Source organism: Anopheles coluzzii, chromosome 3 (assembly GCF_943734685.1).
Source record: "Anopheles coluzzii chromosome 3, AcolN3, whole genome shotgun sequence".
Lineage (NCBI taxonomy): Eukaryota > Metazoa > Arthropoda > Insecta > Diptera > Culicidae > Anopheles > Anopheles coluzzii.
In genome coordinates, this window is record NC_064671.1 from 32,175,754 (window position 1) to 32,193,191 (window position 17,438).

At 47.0% G+C, this 17,438-nt stretch overlaps 1 protein-coding gene across 3 annotated transcripts in view; it reads left to right on the forward strand.

Annotated features, from left to right (window-relative positions):
* LOC120960203 (beta-1,4-glucuronyltransferase 1) overlaps positions 1 to 17,438 on the forward strand; it is an 88,552-nt gene that overhangs the window by 62,921 nt on the left and 8,193 nt on the right. For all 3 annotated transcript variants that reach the window (XM_040384231.2, XM_040384232.2, XM_049609805.1), the window contains exons 3-4: positions 11,533 to 11,831; positions 16,174 to 16,976. In XM_040384231.2, the coding sequence (XP_040240165.2) occupies positions 16,653 to 16,976 (324 nt within the window). In that variant the 5' untranslated portion in view covers positions 11,533 to 11,831; positions 16,174 to 16,652. The remainder of the gene's footprint in view (positions 1 to 11,532; positions 11,832 to 16,173; positions 16,977 to 17,438) is intronic.

Here is a 17,438-nt window from a genome sequence, read left to right on the forward strand (position 1 = left end):
GTAGCTGAAAAGCTGTTGTTGGGCGTTTTCCGCCACAGTGGGTAGATGTTGCTAGAGATTGAAAATCATATTCGCTTATGCTGGTTTTATGTATAGGGCTTAGGCTTCTAGGCGCTTAGATGATGATGAAACGTGAACAGCACACTCTCGGCGTGGGTTTTGCGCTCTGCCGTAACGACGCTCTGCCGGTGGAAAATGAACGGGCAAAACCAAGAAAAAAAACGAACTCCATGGGAAGTAAAGAAAACGGGAACCAGCATGGACACACAAAGATAGCGATTGGACACATGGTTGGACACATGGCTACTACTGCTGGTGGTTACTGCTACTGCTAATTACAACCAGGCGTAAATTGACACTGCCCAGCATTAATCAGCCGGCTATTAGTCGCCCTAAGTATGGGTGAAGAAATGTTTCATTACGAAGACTGCAAGCGAAAGAATGCACCAACCGCAAATAAAATCGGTTCCGCTCCGTGGCCGTCCCCATGTGGGCCTTTTTTCCTACGCTGCACCTTTTCTCCATTGTTGCTTCCACGACGACGACGTATGTGTGATGTGGCGGCGGAACGTTGGAGGGCGGTTTGCTGACACATTCAATTTGCTACATGCAGAATAATTATGTTTTAGCGTCAGGTAGTAAACGAGATGCTTTGACATGGACAGGACAATGACGACCGAGTTCTGGACGGGGTTTTCTCAGGCATCAAACCGTTTGCGATAGGTGATGTTGATCTGAAGCTTTGTTGCAAGGAATGTTAATGCTATGGTTGGCCGATGAAACTGCAGCTTTTTTTTAAATTGGAAGATTACGGTTTCAATTACATCTTACCTTCGATAGGTTATGATTTGTCTATTTTTTTAAAATTACTATTTCAATGTTTTAAGACTTGATTATTGCTTCGAGTTGTTTTTATAAGAGTAATTGGAAGGATATTTAAAAAAACCCATTTCCAACCCTTTTTGAAGATTATTTTTAAACAGCAAACGGACATTGGCAAACACTCAACTCTTCCCAGAATGGGAACCTTTTTCCCAGAAAAAAAAAATACGTTTTTCTTGCTGTATTAGAAAAGAAGGAATGCCTGAAGTAAATATTAGCACACAAAGATTGACGAAATGAACGATCCAAATCAAACACAATCCCCTTTGGCGCGACGTGATGTTTCGTTAGTTTCTCACCAGGTTCTCAAAAATCGCGCAACGCTGTGAAGCGCTGTGAGGCGGCGGTAGGGCAACATTTCGCAACATCGCAACCGCGCAGAAGGTACGTTGACGCTGTTGCGCGCAGTTTGCTAATAGAGTGGAGTATCGGGATGGGGGACCCCATTCTCCAGGTCTCCCGTGGCTCGCTAATTAAGATGTAAGCTTATCGATGGGCACGGGTTGTTGTTTCCCAGCAGCGGCGGATGGGCCGAGAGTGTGTGTTTTTTTTCAACAGGTTCTCCCTTCTTTGCTCGAATCGAATTTTTATGTAGCTTGAACCTCGAGATGCTTCTCCGGGTCCTTTCCGGTCCGTTGTGGTCAGGGTTAAGGTCGCAACGTCGAGAGGAGCCTGTGCGGGGAGCCTTCGTTAAACGCACGTTTCGATCGTTCACTCATCAATCGGGCCTCGTCGCCGATAAATGTGTGACCATCGATGGGTGGTGAGAGAGTGTGTGGATGCGTTAAGACGGCGTTAGATTTTGTGGAACCTGTGCTCAGTAAAAAAAGATGCAAATGAACATCAAAACGTAGAAAACGAACCCATGTGATCATGAGCTCATCTTGCGCTGTGCGGCTTCTTTGGAGAGCGTTGGGAGTATCGAAAACCTTTGACCAGTTTGTCCCGGGCGCTGCATGGGAAAAAGCTTGCGCCAGACAATTGCACATTTTGTGCTTCCTGTTCGTTATTATTCAGTCGCCAAATTTATTTTTTTTACTTCTGTCTGCTATTTTACCTGCGGAGCGAAATTGTGTGCTCAGGTAGGCTCTCCAACATGTCTTTTGTGGCGATTTTTTTCGGTTTCGGTTTCCTCTAATAAGTGGGTGAAGAAACGCATAAAATATAAGTGTGTAATTAATCTTCATTCCATCCGGAGGATGCAGCCAATGCTGCTCGTTTCACAGCCCCCTCTTAAAAAGCCGTGAAGGGCGTCTATTTCAAAATGGTCAATTTTTGGAACTCCAAAACACCTTTGTCTTTTGAACTCCAAACTTTGCTCCTCACGCACTGGAGCAAAAAAGCAACTCTCCAACACAATACCAAACTATGACCTTTCGAGGGCGCCCTACCGCGAAGGTTCGTAATTAAGCTCACTAATAAGGCAAAAATAATAAAAAAAAATCAATCCGCCCCAAGTCATCCAATTGGGCGTTCGAAGGGGTTCGCTTCGGCTAACGGATCAATGTAGAGCCACAGGTATGAGGAATTATCTGTCAGAAGTCAGAACACAACCGTGGCTCATAAATATTATCCTCGTCCTGGTGGGTTGATTTGGTTTCCCTTACCTCGTCTGTCTAGTTCTTTAGTGAAATTGATGAACCTGGGCAACGTTTTTTTTTCTTTTGCCACCCAGGGCCCTAAAAGCCTCCAGACACACCGCCATCATCTTCGGAAGTAAGCGCGATGATGATTGATTGCAACCGAGCAGCCGCGGCTCTCTCTCATCCGGTGGTGAGCGGGTTTGGTCGTGAGCGGGATTAATGGTGCAGGAAAGCGAAATCGAAGAAGGATTATTGAATCGAGATTTACCTTCTTGAGCGCTGTGGTTACACACAAAAAGCAAGAACCGTTGAGCATGATAAGGGTTGTGGTAGCTTCTGCCCTTTTGCTTAACGCGAACAGGAACTCGCTTGCAGGCTGATGGATCGTTGTAGTCATCGCGGACAGAAACTAATGAGCCAATCGGACGCCACGCGCGGGTCATTAATTTCTGTCACTAGAGCTGACACACGTGACTGTGGGGGAAGGTAAAACTTGTGAAAAGTAATTAAATATCCTATAAAATGCGTCTATATGTCTGCGTTTACAATCACCCTTACAATCTTCCCCAGCGACGAGTTTATACAAGTGCAATTTACATACGATGCGGTTCCTTCCAATGGGATGGAATTCTACCCGGGAAGAAGGGATACGATAGTCTGCTAATCCGTCGCACAGTCGGCAGTACGGGCTTTTGAATTAGTCTGACCCAGGGCAGGGACTTCGGACTTTGAATTACTGTCCCACCGGGACCAACCGTAGGAGAAACTACGGGTGTGAGCCTGGAAGCGCTGCAGCGTTGGAAGGATTTTCGCCTCTCATAGTCCATAATTCCTGGGATTATCGGCGAACCTGAACCCCCGAAGCAGTCTCGGTAAGAGGGGATTTTTGAATGCTTTTACAATGCAATTTTCGATCCGATCAACGGAAGAATGGAGTCGATTGAGGGCACACGCAGCCATGTGCCCATTTTCACATAATACAAGCGTAATTAAGGATCAAACTCGAGCGGTGGGCCCCTATCCTAGTACGACCGAAGGAATGACACTAAATGCGCACTGAACGTAATGGTCCTGTCGGATTCGCTGGTTCTGGCCTCCGTGCCAGACAGTGTCATACGGTTTTGCACTGTGCAGTGTTGTTGTTTGCACAGTGTGTGTGTGTGGCGTAGGCATAACGATAGAGAAGGGTCAAAATTTGCGCGACAGAGGGCTTTTATGTGTAATTTACGAAGAGCAATTGCACACTTCCGTCTGTTCGGTTTTCGATCTGCGTGTACGGCGGGTAAACATTACCGTTCCCAGTCGTCCTGTGTTGGCAAAAAAGGGGGAAACACCATGGTGGACCTGTGATGTGGATGGTGATATTTTAAGCCCATTTTCATCCATTTCATCCATCCATACCCGGGCCGCCTGCACATGGAACCTGCCCCATAGAAACCCGGGAGCGGCAAATTGAAGAGGATGAGATTTTAATTTAAATATTTGCCACCCCGTGATTCTGAGGGCTGAGAAAGCAGCACAAACACGTAGCAGCAGCATGGGCATTAAAATGTCTGCCAACAGACACACACACACGCAGGCCGGGACCGAACATTCGGAGGACGATGGTAGGGCGCGTCGATACCAGCCGGTACCAACGAATTCAAATTAAAGTACGAGGCGCGTACGCTTATGTGTGTGCATATTAAAGTGCCGTTTTGCAGCTGCATGCTGGTCGTCTGGGTCGGGTTGATCACGGCTCTTGTGCTGTTGGGGGATGATGATGCTGTGTGTGTTTTTGCCAACTGGCGAGCTGGTTAAACACGACACCGCTCGTTGTGGAAGTTTTTCCCTCACGTTTTGATGGGTGTGTGTGGCGGGAAATGTTCCCAAAACCAACTCCCCCCAAGGAGCTGCTGCGCTGGCGTTGGATGTGCAGTCTGTGTATGCGAATAATTTATCCCAAACATGGTCCGCCGTCCCACCAAACACAATGGCGGCGGGGTGGATTGCTGGTCTGGCCGTGGTGATGTTTGCCGTGTGTTAAATAGTGGCAGTTTATATCGCGTGCCATACGAGACCGTTGCCTATGAATGTTTAATTTTAATGGTGTCTGAATGGTTGGGGAGAATTTATTGCTGCGGGGCTAATTAAAACAAGCATCACAGGAACACGGCTGTGTCCCGGTGTGAGGCGCTGTACCGGTTTCCGGTAATACAAGCTGATAAGAAATTGGAATCGATTGTGATTGGACTTATCAGCAATTGATGGATTGCTGTAATCGGGTGACGCAAGACGTGTTTTGATTGGTTCAGTTGATTTTATCTTAAAAATGGGATGTGAGAGTGTTAATTGAGTTGATTGCATTTTTCTGGAGCAGAATGAACAGTGTGTTTCGAAACAGATGATTGAGACTGGTGCCGTGACCAGGATTCGCAACAGAAAATTTGGAATCTGGTAACAAAACTTGTGTATAGTGTCAGCTAAAAAGGTTTAAATTCTTCCCTATTATGATGCTAACTTCTTCTTCTTCTTCTTTTTGGCACAACAACCGCTGGCGGTCAAGGCCTGCCTGTACCCACTAATGAAGTGAGCTTGGCTTTCAGTGACTTATTGGGGCACGGTCTATTCGGGACTTGAACCCATGACGGGCATGTTTGTTAAGTCGTTCGAGTTGACGACTGTACCACCAGACCGGCCCAATGATGCTGCTAACTATTCAGCTTAATTTGGTGCCGTGACTAGGATTCCTACTTTAATAAAACATATGAATGAGAATGAGCCTTGTGTTGAAAGGCTTGAACGAAAAATGATAATTTATTTTACAAAAAAAAATTATTTTACTTTTTTGAAACAAAAAATGCTTTTCAATACTGGTGGTGTGACCAGAATTCATAATAACAAACAGACCACTGGAAACCTGTCGAACAATAACTATTATATTTATTTAAATTCCTTCCTATCACTCCTATGACACAAATCACTGAACAGAATGTGGTGCCATGACTAGGATTCATGGTTTTTAAAGCGCAATGTAAATTCCTTACAAATATTTTGAGTAACGTGAAGTTTTTATTTAAAAAAACATATTGAATCTTACTGTTTTAGTTTTCTGAAAATAGCTTTTCCAATACTGGTGCCGTGACCAGGATGCTCATTAAAAAACCAAATTATGGAACTACTATTACAGTCACAAATGCATTGTAATTGGCGAATTAAATTTATATTGCTCGAGTGCTATTCAACGCCAAGGCGCCTGCGGTGCCGTCCCCTGCTTTCATACGAAATTACGACTAAAAGGGGCTGGTCAATTTTAATCACAATGTTCCTCGTTTGATCCATCGAGCAATAGCATCGACGCAGCAGCAGCAGCAGTAGACTTACAATAAATTCCCATCTTTGTATGTTGAGTAGTGGTGCTGCTGGCGGACTGACCGATCCCTAAAACAAATCCCGAGCATGCATGGACCACCACTTTCCTCGCGTCCGTCCCGTGACGACGATGCACCCGCGTGCCCGTGTTGGCCCTCGCGCACCGAATCGAATCGAAGAAAAGCATGCAATCGATGAAAATTACCATACAAATGAACATAAGTTGTTGTCCGAGCTCGGGTCCGAGCATCTCCCGGCACACCACTATGCACGCGTCGAGCGAGTGATCGTCCAGTAGGCAGCTCCGGGCCCGGAACTAAAGTAATTCGAGAATAAAAGCCTAAACAAATTGCTCCCAGTTTTCCACGGTTGCAGCCTCCGGCTGCTTGTCACGTGGGGCGGTTTTCTAGGCGAGTGTGTGTGTGTGTGGGGACTACACGGGACGATCGCGATTTCACAGGGTGCGCAATTTCCATAATTCTCTCTATCGCTAATGGGAGGCCCTGGTTCGGGTTGCGGTCAGTTTGTGTAATGCGATCAGCAACGCTTAGGAACTAAAGGAAAGATCAACCAAAAAGGAACAAGAAGACACCCTTGGGCTTGGTGTAGCGCACAGAAACAATCTTGGAAGTAGAGGAGGGATGCATTTTATGACGTGATCTTGATCGTATGTTACGCCTGATCATGTTGTTGCATGCGCGTGATAGTGAACCTCTCCTACATGTACAAGCCAGCGTGTCCTTCGCACGGCGGTTCGTGCAAGGTCGTTTTTTAAACTCTTCCAACAAAACAGATTACGCGGTACGCGTGTTGTGTGTGTGTGTGTGGTGTAATGTAATCCCTTCCCAATCGAGTTCTGTGTCAGAGGGGAGGAGAGTGCACGGAGACCGTCCAAGGGTCTCTTATACATCCCTTGCTGCCTCTGTTGTTCGTGTGTTATCTGCGATGGTAGATCTGATGGAAAGTTGACCGAAGGTCGTCACTCGCGCAAAGGACGAAACCGCAACGCCCGGTCCCCAGCCAATTCGCCCCCACATCGTGCGCTCGTTCGTTCGGGGGCGTTGGGTGCGAAAACCCCCCTCTGAACACTGTGGAGAGGGCAAGGAATGGTAATCGAATTAGCGTTATGGAATTTCCTGACACCGACATGACGAGTCTAGGCGGGGGTAGATTGTACGCCGCAAGTGGGCTGGGCCCTGTGTGTTATGCCCCGTGTTCCCTCCCGAGCAAACAGAAACTTCGATACGCAACTTCCACTCTTACAAGGGGGACCGGATGGACGGAAGTCGGTGGGTGTATTTGGGTAAGAGTATATGTGGGCTGGTGTTTCCATGCTTTGCCGACTACGTCCCTGTCTGAAGGATCGAGAGCGAAAGTAGCAAAAACACACTATTCGCCGGCCCCATTTCTCCTTGTTGCGCTGGAGAAGGTCCGGACACAATGGGCAAGTTACTGTTCCGGAAGGTGGGGTTGGAGTTGTTGGAGTAGTGTAGGAGTAGTGTTTTTTTTGTGGGAGTTGAAGTTGGCCACACGTACCTAGAGAGAGGTCACCGACAGCGCGAATGATTTACATAATTAATTATTGATTTAATATTAACCGTCGCCGTGTTAAACGCTCGTTGAACTGGCACGCGTGTGTGCTGGGGATACATTGTGTGTTGCGTTTTGGTTTCGTTTTGTTCTTTTTTCTTGTGCTGGTCTTTTGAAGGAAATGAGTTCATCCAGGGATGAGCAACATATGCAGGCTGAGTTAATCATAAATTGGGAATTTGTTAATATAAAGCTCAATCAGTTTGAATCCATTCTGCCATACTAGTCATCTAGACTAGACCTTAAGGAAGTTATTAAAGTTGTTGTTTGTATTGCGTTGACTCAACGGTTAAAAAGATGCACGGTTTAGTAGAACAATAGTAGGCAATTTCGAAAAGTTACCTTCATTGATAGGTATATTAATCTATTTTGGAATTCAATTTCCTGTCGTTTGAGGCATCAAACTTCCCAATTTTCTCAATTTCTGAAAAAATATATCCAATATTCACAATTTTGTTTTTAAGTTACCTCTATTCGTAATTTTCTTATTTATCTTTATTGTATACTTCAACTCCAGTCGTCAACTCCAGTGGTACAGTCGTTAACTCGTATGACTTAACACTGGATGTGGATCTAGAGACCCCCTCAACTCCATGATTAGGGTGTTTAACGAAGTTCGTCATTTGTTTGATTTTGAAGCCTCAGTGCAATCCTTTAAAAACTGCCTTAGAAACGAACTATTAAGTTGATCTTTCTAGTTATTTTTAAGTAGACCGTCATGGGTTCAAGCCTGTCATGGGTTCAACATGCCCGTCGTGGGTTCAAGCCCCAAATGGACCGTGCCGCCATACGTAGGACTGACTATCCTGCTATGGGGGGTAATCCATAAATCACTGAAAGCCATGCTCCACTAGTAGTAGAGGCCTTGGCCTTGGCCGACAACGGTTGTTGAGCCAGAGAAGAAGAAGTATACTTCAACTAGTCAGCAAGTTATATCTGCCTGAAATGATGTGGGCTGTAAGATCTTGCCAAAAGTAATGTTTGAGTTGACATAGGATATCTGATTTTGATACATTGCCAAGCATGGTCCCATGGTACAGTCGTCAACTAGACCGATACAATAACATGCCCGTCATGGGTTCAAGCCTAGAATGGACCGTGCCCCCGTAGCAAGGATTGACTTCCGGCTACGTGGTAATGAATTAAGTCTCGAAAGTCTGGATAGGCCTTCATGTCCGCGTAGGACGCTATGCCAAATAGAAGAAGAAGAAGAAGAAGAAGAAGAAGACATTGTCGTATAGATTAAAGATCTGCATGAATTATTGTTAAGTTAAATTAAATTTAAATTTAAATTAAATTAACAAAATGTATCCAAAACATTCTTTCATTGCAAATCCCTGGTTTCCACCTCTTCTTCATATTTGCATTTCATCATCCAGAAGCGTGTACAAGAAGACTACACATGGAAATAGTACAACGTAAAGTGCGCCATAACATCAACCCATCTTTGCACACACACACACACTCTCCCTCTGTTTCACTCGCTGTAGTAAACACGCACTTTCGTGTGAATTTTCCCGCCTGACACGCCAGAAAACGCAGCACCCCACACACGCACGCAAATGCAAAATGGCATCCCGCCGAGTTTTAACGACAACCGTGTTTCCCGCACTCAAGGGGGGGGGGGGGCACATGCATGCAACCTGTCCAAAGCGCAACGGTTACATTTTATGCATTGTGACACGCGCTCACGCGCCATAGTGGAGAGCCCAAAAGTCCTTTCCGACGCGACGTACCAGTACCTGGGAAGATATCGTGCGTAACTTGTTGGCTTGGGCGTCCGCCGGTTGGCATCCGTACATTTCCGGTTTTCCGGGCCTCGAAAGGGATGCATAAAGTAGTGTACTTTATTGAGGAGCACTGCACTACTGCGTAGGTTGGAGAGGGAGGATAAAATCGTTGATTTAATTTCCTGTTTTAATTTCAGATGGGCCCGTCCTGTTGATTGTGTGACGCACCACATGGGAATTGGCCATCTGTGTTTGGTTTTACAACACTTTTGGGTTGTGTGTTGCACTTTCCGGACGTCCGTCATTAAGATCAGTGAATGCCCGTGAATCGATCGGAAACGAATTGAACCTATCACAGTGTAGTTCACTTTCATTCCGGAGCTGCCGCTTTTTTCCCCCGCTTGTCCTGTCACTGTTACTACAGCCTTACTCCCGCACCCCTACAAAACAGGTAATGCAAAAAGGGAAACCGGTCCAAAGGGTTGGCATAGGCGGCTTTTGGCATGCGCGAGTCCCCGTTAAGCAGCATATTAATGAGCCGCGAACTTATTTATAGCGTCGACTCCGTCGACTCTTTTGCACCCCGAGCCTTTGATTGAAAGCGGCATGGTGTATGCCTGCACTTGTGTTCGTGTGGGATAAAAGAAGCCAAGCAGAGCAAGAAAACGAGACTCTCAGGGGGTGTGTGTGTGTGTTTTTTTTGTTCACCCCTGTACATAGAAAAGGGCGCAACGGTACCGTGAGTTGTTTGCTTGCGTAAAACAGGTTGCACACTTGGTGTCTTTGTCTGGCTGCGCGTGATCGTCGATTGCCACGATTCCATCTCGATTGGTGCACACTATTATCTATTTAATTAACTTTTGCAAGACACCTCCACGCACTATTGGCGAAAAGGATAAGAGAAATAGCAGGACACCTTGTGGAGCGTTTTTTCCCTTTTTCCCTTACCGTGAGCTGCGTTAATTGTCTCCGGTGCCTCAACCGGCTTGTTCCAGGAGTGTTGGACGTGTTAATTGGTTTTACTGCCTGGTGTGTGTGTATTACCTTACCCAGGTTACATCATAACCCGCAACGGCACGAGTATCGATTAATCTTTCTTACAATCGAGAAAGGGCGAAGCAACAACAAAAAGGCAACATGAGAAATAATAAGATTCATTAAAAGGAAACAGAAGCTGGTAGAGAAAACACACACACAGTTATGTACGTGCTTGCAAGTCATTAAGATTAATGCATTTCTATTACAATCACCTGTGGTAAGCGTTCATCCAATCCATCAAGCGCATCGTTTTTGACACGCTTTGAAGCTCATTTTTCTCTTCTCCCAAACACGAAGAGGGAGAGGGTGCACTTTACGCTCGTTTTGGCGCGCTGCATGGCACGGGATTTATGAATTATAATTAATCCACTATCGGTGCCGTAGAGTAGACTCTACACTACCGCGTTGCTGGTTTTTTCCGCCTTTTCCACGCAACGCGCCTGTCACGTGCTGTCACATTAGCGCTGAAAGGGTTTTATGCATCTTCCTTGCGCTACCGCTGGCCCTTTTGCCCCATTTATCATTTAATTGAGTTAATTTATCGCTGTTACCGCGTTTCTGTGTGTATGTGTTTGCAGTCCTCCTTATCCTCCTATTAGTAGCCGTAGCAGCCCATCTCCCATCGATGAAATCAAATTTTCCCATTATTTCCGCGCGCCCACGTGGTTGGTGGCGCACCACCACGCGCTTTTGTGTCGGGAAAATCAAATTGAGCTGCGCTAAAGCCTGTGTGTGTGTGTGCGTTGTAGTCGCCAGGTGTGTGTGTGTCGGTTAATTAAACGTTCAATTATGCAAAGAGATTGCCAGTGCCGCTGCGTACGGCTCCAACATCCAACAAATTTCCCTCCACCGATAAGCGGAGAGGCTTCAATTACGCGAATCGATGCATAAACACACACACACACACACCCACTCGTACCCGTAGAGGAAGAGTGTGCTATTATCAAATTTTACCCATTTAGCGAATTGGCGGGTTTGATGGTTTTATTAGCCGTGTCTTTTTTTCCCCGATCGTTATGAATGCAAAATCATCCAGGGTCTAGGGAAATGAAAAATGAGCTAATCATTTCCTTCCTTTTCTTTTAGCGCTTTCATTGGCTCTACCGCATTGGAAGAGCATTATAACAAAGAGAGAGTGTGTGTGTGTTATAAAATATGCACATGCTAAACCAACCAGAAACCAACCGGAAACGAGTTCATTTGTGTGTGGAGAGAGACATTGGATAGAACAATCAAACGGTTTATCTCATTTCCATTCCCTTCTGCTGCTGCTGCTGCTGCTGCTGCTGTCATTGAAACATTCTTTCTAATATCCTTTTCATGTTTGGTCTCTTTCTCTTCCCTCGTTTTTCCCACAGGATACTGATATATTCCCGTTCTGATTGTGGCCGGGCGCATCGAGCGGATAAGCCCTTCGTATCAGCTGCAGACGACAAATGGATTGTAATTGCTGTCAACGCCATCATTGCCTGCCTCATCATCCGCACCACGGTGGACCAGCACCTTATCGCCAGCAGCAGCAGCAGCAGCAGTTGCAGCGGGAGTAAAGCACCCGAACCTTGTGCTGGAACTGATGTGCCCCCGTGGGGCCCACGGCGGTACCGAATGCATCACCAACAGCGGATGCATTAGAAGGAAGGAGCAAAAACTAGCGCGGGTAAGCATTGCAAACATTACCAAGTTTTGATTTGGTCGTCTGGTAGTGGTAGACGCTGGGGGGGAGTTGGTTTATTTATTGAACGATCTCCTCGCTCAGTGCTTCTTCCTCAACAATCCGCGAATTGTTCCGACCCATCGTCGGTCGGTACGGGGCCAAAAGCCATATTGTCGAACGCTTCTTGCAAAAGCAAACATTCAATCAGTCAGTGCCGTGCCGAGAGTGCCGCACAAATAGATGTGCATTATGTGCCTTCGCCTCCTTCCTCCCCCCTCATTCGTACCAACTCGTCAGCGTGAGTAATGATGAGGTAGATAATGCCGGATCTGCTCATCGGAACCTAATGATCGAATGGCCGGTCGCGCGACAAACGGGCGCTAAATCATCAAAGAACAAATGATGATGCGAAGAAGGACCGCCGTTTGGCAAAACCACTCCAGCACACTTGACATTGATTGGATACCGCTAGGAATTTTGCAGCGAGAGAGAGAGAGAGAAGGAGACAGAACCCAGATGAGTTGAAGTACCGCCGAAGCTCGTGCATATATTTGCACAAACTGCATCAAAACGGTCCGCAGCGCACGGTGTGTTTTGCGATTGGGCGATTCGCGGGGGTTATTGATTCGGTAAAGATTAGCGTAATGCGTAGCTCAATTGGTATAAAACGGACGGTCCAGGCATCGATATGGGGAAGGGTGTTATTGGTGTTGATTGTTAAGAGTTTAACGCGATAGGGACGGATAATATGCATAATATGATGACGACTATAAAGTAAACAAAGTGGTAAATGAGTCCTCGGCACTTAAAACGCAACGCTAGAACAGTATATTAAGTAGAAAAAGGCACGGAAGAGACCAGTTGTGAACGTTTTGGGGTGGTTATTAGTTGATTAAAAAGGTGAATATGGCGTTAAATGGTGGTGAAAGCAGCGTTTTGTTGAGCAGTTTGCATAACTTAAGGCGCCGCCGTCCATTTCCGCACGGCAAAGTTATGCACGCCGCATCACTAAACGCCTGTAGTTATGCTATCGTTTCCAACAAAATACACCCAGCATTCTTGCTTACCGTTTTATGTGTGTGTGTTTGTTCAGGCTTTAAGAGACGCCTGGGATACGTGTTAAGCCCAAAAAGTCAATCCTTAAATCTCTCACCGGAACCGAACCGAACCCAAAGATGGAATGTCCATCATGCATCTTGCAAAACCGCCCCCTCCGCCTCCCGGCGATTGATGTGTGTCGGAAGCAAACGCCGCAAAAGAAAGATGGAAGAAACATGATGATGCCTTTCGCCTCGGTTGCTGCCGTCAATGGACACCCTGGCGGGCGGTAACTTTTTGATCCCTTTTCCCTTCGGGACCGCGCTGGGGTCATTGAGTTTTGGAGCTGGGTTTGTTTTGGACAGATGTCACGGACACGAGTAGCACGAAAGTAGTAAGGACCAGGGGGGCAGAAAATGGTAGAAGAAAATTTTCCACCGAAGCAATCCCCAGTGGAATGGTGAATGATGCATGAAAACCCTCCCGGGGAAAATCAGGAAAGTGTGATTAATTGGAAAGGTTGCTGTGCAAACATGTCGTCCGTTACCGAGCCGTCGATGATGAATCGAACTTTTTGGCCCTAAAGATAAAGACCTGAAATGTTATTTTGTTTTTTGGGCGAATATCTACACACAAGTAGAAAGTATGAGAAGTTCCATGTTCCATTGCCAGAGGCAAATGCATGTCCTAAAGCAGAACGAACATAGATCACGCTACTACGTGGTGAGCCCGATTAAAGCTTAGCGGTACGGTCTTGTAACTTCTCTCGCCGCAAGCAACAACACACCTGTTGGATAAGATTTCTTTCTCATTTTGGGGCGGGTTGGCAAAAAGTTGGCATTAATCCACTCAGTGCCCCTCCTCAGTGAGAAAGGTTGCTTTCGACGAGCGTTAAGTGGAGTAGCTTTTGGCACATCATAAAACCTCAAACGTGCACATCCTACTAAACAACGGTCGTCGTCGTCGTCGTCTTCCAGTCGATACGCTAACACATGTGTGCCGTCAAACCCGAGGCGGGGCACTATATCGTGCTGGTCGTGTGGCACTGGCTAGGGCTAGTAATTCATTGACCCTGACCATGGGTCGCTGGGGATCTGTTGCCCCTTTCCCCCATTTATTAACGCGAACGGTGGGAGCGCGGTGGGAAATTTATGACGCCTAAAGTTTGCACACTGACTGGGCATTTACACGGAATTACGCTTTGAATACGGTAACACAGAATTAGAGACTTACGGGTTGCCTCGATTCCTCCTGATGGTTTCTAACATCGACAGTAATTCATCATTCTCGTCTAGCGCACATCACGATTGCACGTGTGAATCTGTCTATCTTGAAGTCTACATGCTCCCATTCATAAGTGGCGCCACCATCTGCATGAAAATAGCGACAGACGACAGGCGGAATAAAGAATGCACCTCGCCCTGTTAGATGCAGCACATCGTTGCACTAGCGAACCTTCTCACACCCCGCGACGACCCAATTCGAAGCGCGCGCACATCATTATGCAACTGCAGTAGTGGTGCAAGAGTTGCACGGCGTGTGATGATTCCCAGGTTGAGACAAGCACGCGCTTTGATGGCGCCCGAAGTTAAGCCGCACCCCGGGGGGGAGGTGCTGAGCGAAGTCTGTGTTCTAGCGCGCTAGAATTTAAATGTTATTTAATTCGTCATCGTCTCGAGCGTTCTTTGCTGCAGTTTTCCCATGATTATGCGAACCGATGGACGCAACTTGCTCTCCGCGCGAGGGATAAGGCAAAGTTTTCTACCCCTCCAAGAAACTAAGCTAAACGCCGGTTTGCTGCTCTGTACTTTGAAGCGAACTTCCGTTTTTCTACGATTTCTTCGCTATTGTGCCGGTTCCGGTGTGGAAGTAAAAACTGCGGGAAGCTGTGTCGTACTCGCGCTCTCCAGGTACGATGACTTGTGGAGCAGTAGAAGCAGAAAGCGGGCATAATTCTTGGCCTTTTCGGTCCAGCTTTTCCAGCCCTGAGGGTGGTGGAGGGTCCGCCAAGCGTTGAGAAAAGTAACTGCGCATTCGTTGGACGCAATGGCAAATTGATGGAAGCCCGGAAAGTCACGTCCGGGCAGTGTCGAAAGCCGTTTAATTGGTATTTTCTTCGGAATTTTCGCACATTAGACGGTGTGAAGAGCGGTAGAGCAGCCAGCAGCCCCAGTGTTACGCCTCAAAGCGTCGGGATAAACGATCATAATTTCAACATCATTAGCCACCACCACGCCAATGGTGCGGAGAGGAAATTGGTTGCAGAAATTGAGTGCTGCTACGGGTTGAGTGCTAATGTGTAATACGCAGTGCAGGTGTTGCAGATTTTGCAGAGCCGTTGAGCAAACTTACTCGATGTCAAGCATCATGATTGGAATTCAGTTCCAACAAAAAAAAATACACACAGGAAAGAACACATCCTCCTAAGCCTTGGAGATTAAACCCCATTTAGCACCAAGCCTTTTCATATGATGTCAGTTTTACAATCCCACCAGCAGCAGCGCGCATACGTTTGTGGTGTTGTTTTATGGGACCGTGTTTTTTTTTGTGCCCTCTCATTTAGATATTTTGTTGCAACCGCAACCTTCAACCTTAACCTCAACGATAGCCCCTTTTCGCTATGATCTTCCAAAGAGATGAAGATGACATCAACCTCACCAAGCGGTGATTATGTTTTGTACGCCAATCCTGGGGCTACGGCTTAGGACAACGGAAGAAGCACTGTTCTGAGCTCTGAGTCATTGGTGTTTCTCGCAAGGCTCCACAACTCATCCCCAGGTAGCAGGTAGTGGCAACAGCAAAAAAGAAGGCTCCGAATGGTCAACGTGTCAGAAAAGGTTTAGCGATCGCGGGGAAGATCACGCGATCACTGTCTAGAGATGGGAACACATTGGAGCAATGTTCTGTACTTCCAGCTCAGCTACGTGCTGACATCACTCGAGGTGAATTTGAATCCGTCCGGAGAACAATCAGACCCGTGGAGAACCTCTCACACACAATTGTGCATTGGAGTTGGCAAATGCTGTGCCGGCCGACCGATCCAAACGATCGATGTCGAATGTTGAATGGATGATGAATCAATTGCGCGATTCTGACGCGCGTGCATTTTGAGTGGGTCACAGCCGGATTGTCAGAAGCGGGTTAGAAGCGAGGAAGAAGAGGGCTTGGAGTATGTACAACAACAATAATAATCGTGTTCCCTTCATTTCATCTGACGCAGTACTGCGTCACACCGTCGCGTTTAATGCCTTCCGATACTGATTTCCCATATATTTCTCTTCTTTTTTTCTTTCTTCTTACTTTGTAGACTCATCGGTGTGGATGCTGGAATTCTGCGTCGCCTGGTCGTACTGTGGATTACAGAAACTGGCACGGGATATTAAAAACGATGACATAGGTTCGCCGAGAAGTCGTCGAGAGCTTTGTGTGATTGAATGTGCTTTCAAGTCATTGGGATTTAAGTGTCAGATGTTGTTGCTGCTTGGAAGACGTCGAGGACACAACTAGAGCTGGATCAATCTGCTCTCAACCTATCATACTCTCAACAAATTTTGGAGATTACTCAATCTCTCACCGCACGAACCAAACGACGAACCCTGCCAGATCCGTTGGACCAACTAGAGCCTACCCAAGCAACAGGAGAGTTCATTAAGAGCACTCCCCGCTGCAACTAGCATACTAGCGCATACCATACCACTTTTTTTACGCCAACCCCTTACCCTTCAGTGTGCACCGCCAGTAGTGCGCAAAACCGGCCCCAAGCTGAAGCTCCCGAACGTTATCAGAATGCGTCGCAACTGGCTTCTGCGCTGCAGCATCCTGATCAACGTGGCTGTGGTGCTGTACATCGCCAGCCATCTGCTGATCGGGAGCGGCAACTTTGCCCTCGGCCCGTCCTACATAATATCGGATGAGGTGCTGAAGCAGCAGCAGCAGCAGCCGGCGGCAGCCGCCGAACAGTACAAACAGTATCTACCGCCCGCCCAGCAGCGGTTGCTCGAGGCGGAGCAGCAACTGTACGAGGTGCAGCAGCAGCAGCAGCAGCAGCAGGCGCAACAATCAGTCCAGCAAGGACACAGCACTTTAGTGTTAAAAATTCAAGAAAATGGGGTAAGAAAAACCGAGCTGTTGACGTAAGGTTCCATGCTTTCAGCACACGTTGCCCTCGGAACGAGGCACATTAGCAAGCGGCCTAATGAAGTTTAATGTCACAAACCATACACACACATGCACATATCCGTTCGTCTGAAATTGCTCACTCGCGCTCGTTCATTCTTTACACGGTTCAAATGAAACATTTGGACAGCAGCCGAGTTGGAATGGGGGTATTTTTTTTGGGGGATTTTTAATGTCGAAATTCGTCAGTCAACTCTGCGGTGCGTGCGTGCAAGTGGCGATCGTAAATGGCAAAAATGACTAATGGTGTCGACGACGCAGCGTACGTGAGGTGATTGCATGTTGCGTTGTTCGTCCGATTTTAAATGGGGATGCAGCAGCAGCAGCGCGGCAGCGGTGGTACTTGCACGACGCGGTACATGTCCGCTGCAAGTCTCAGTGTACGGATCGGAACAG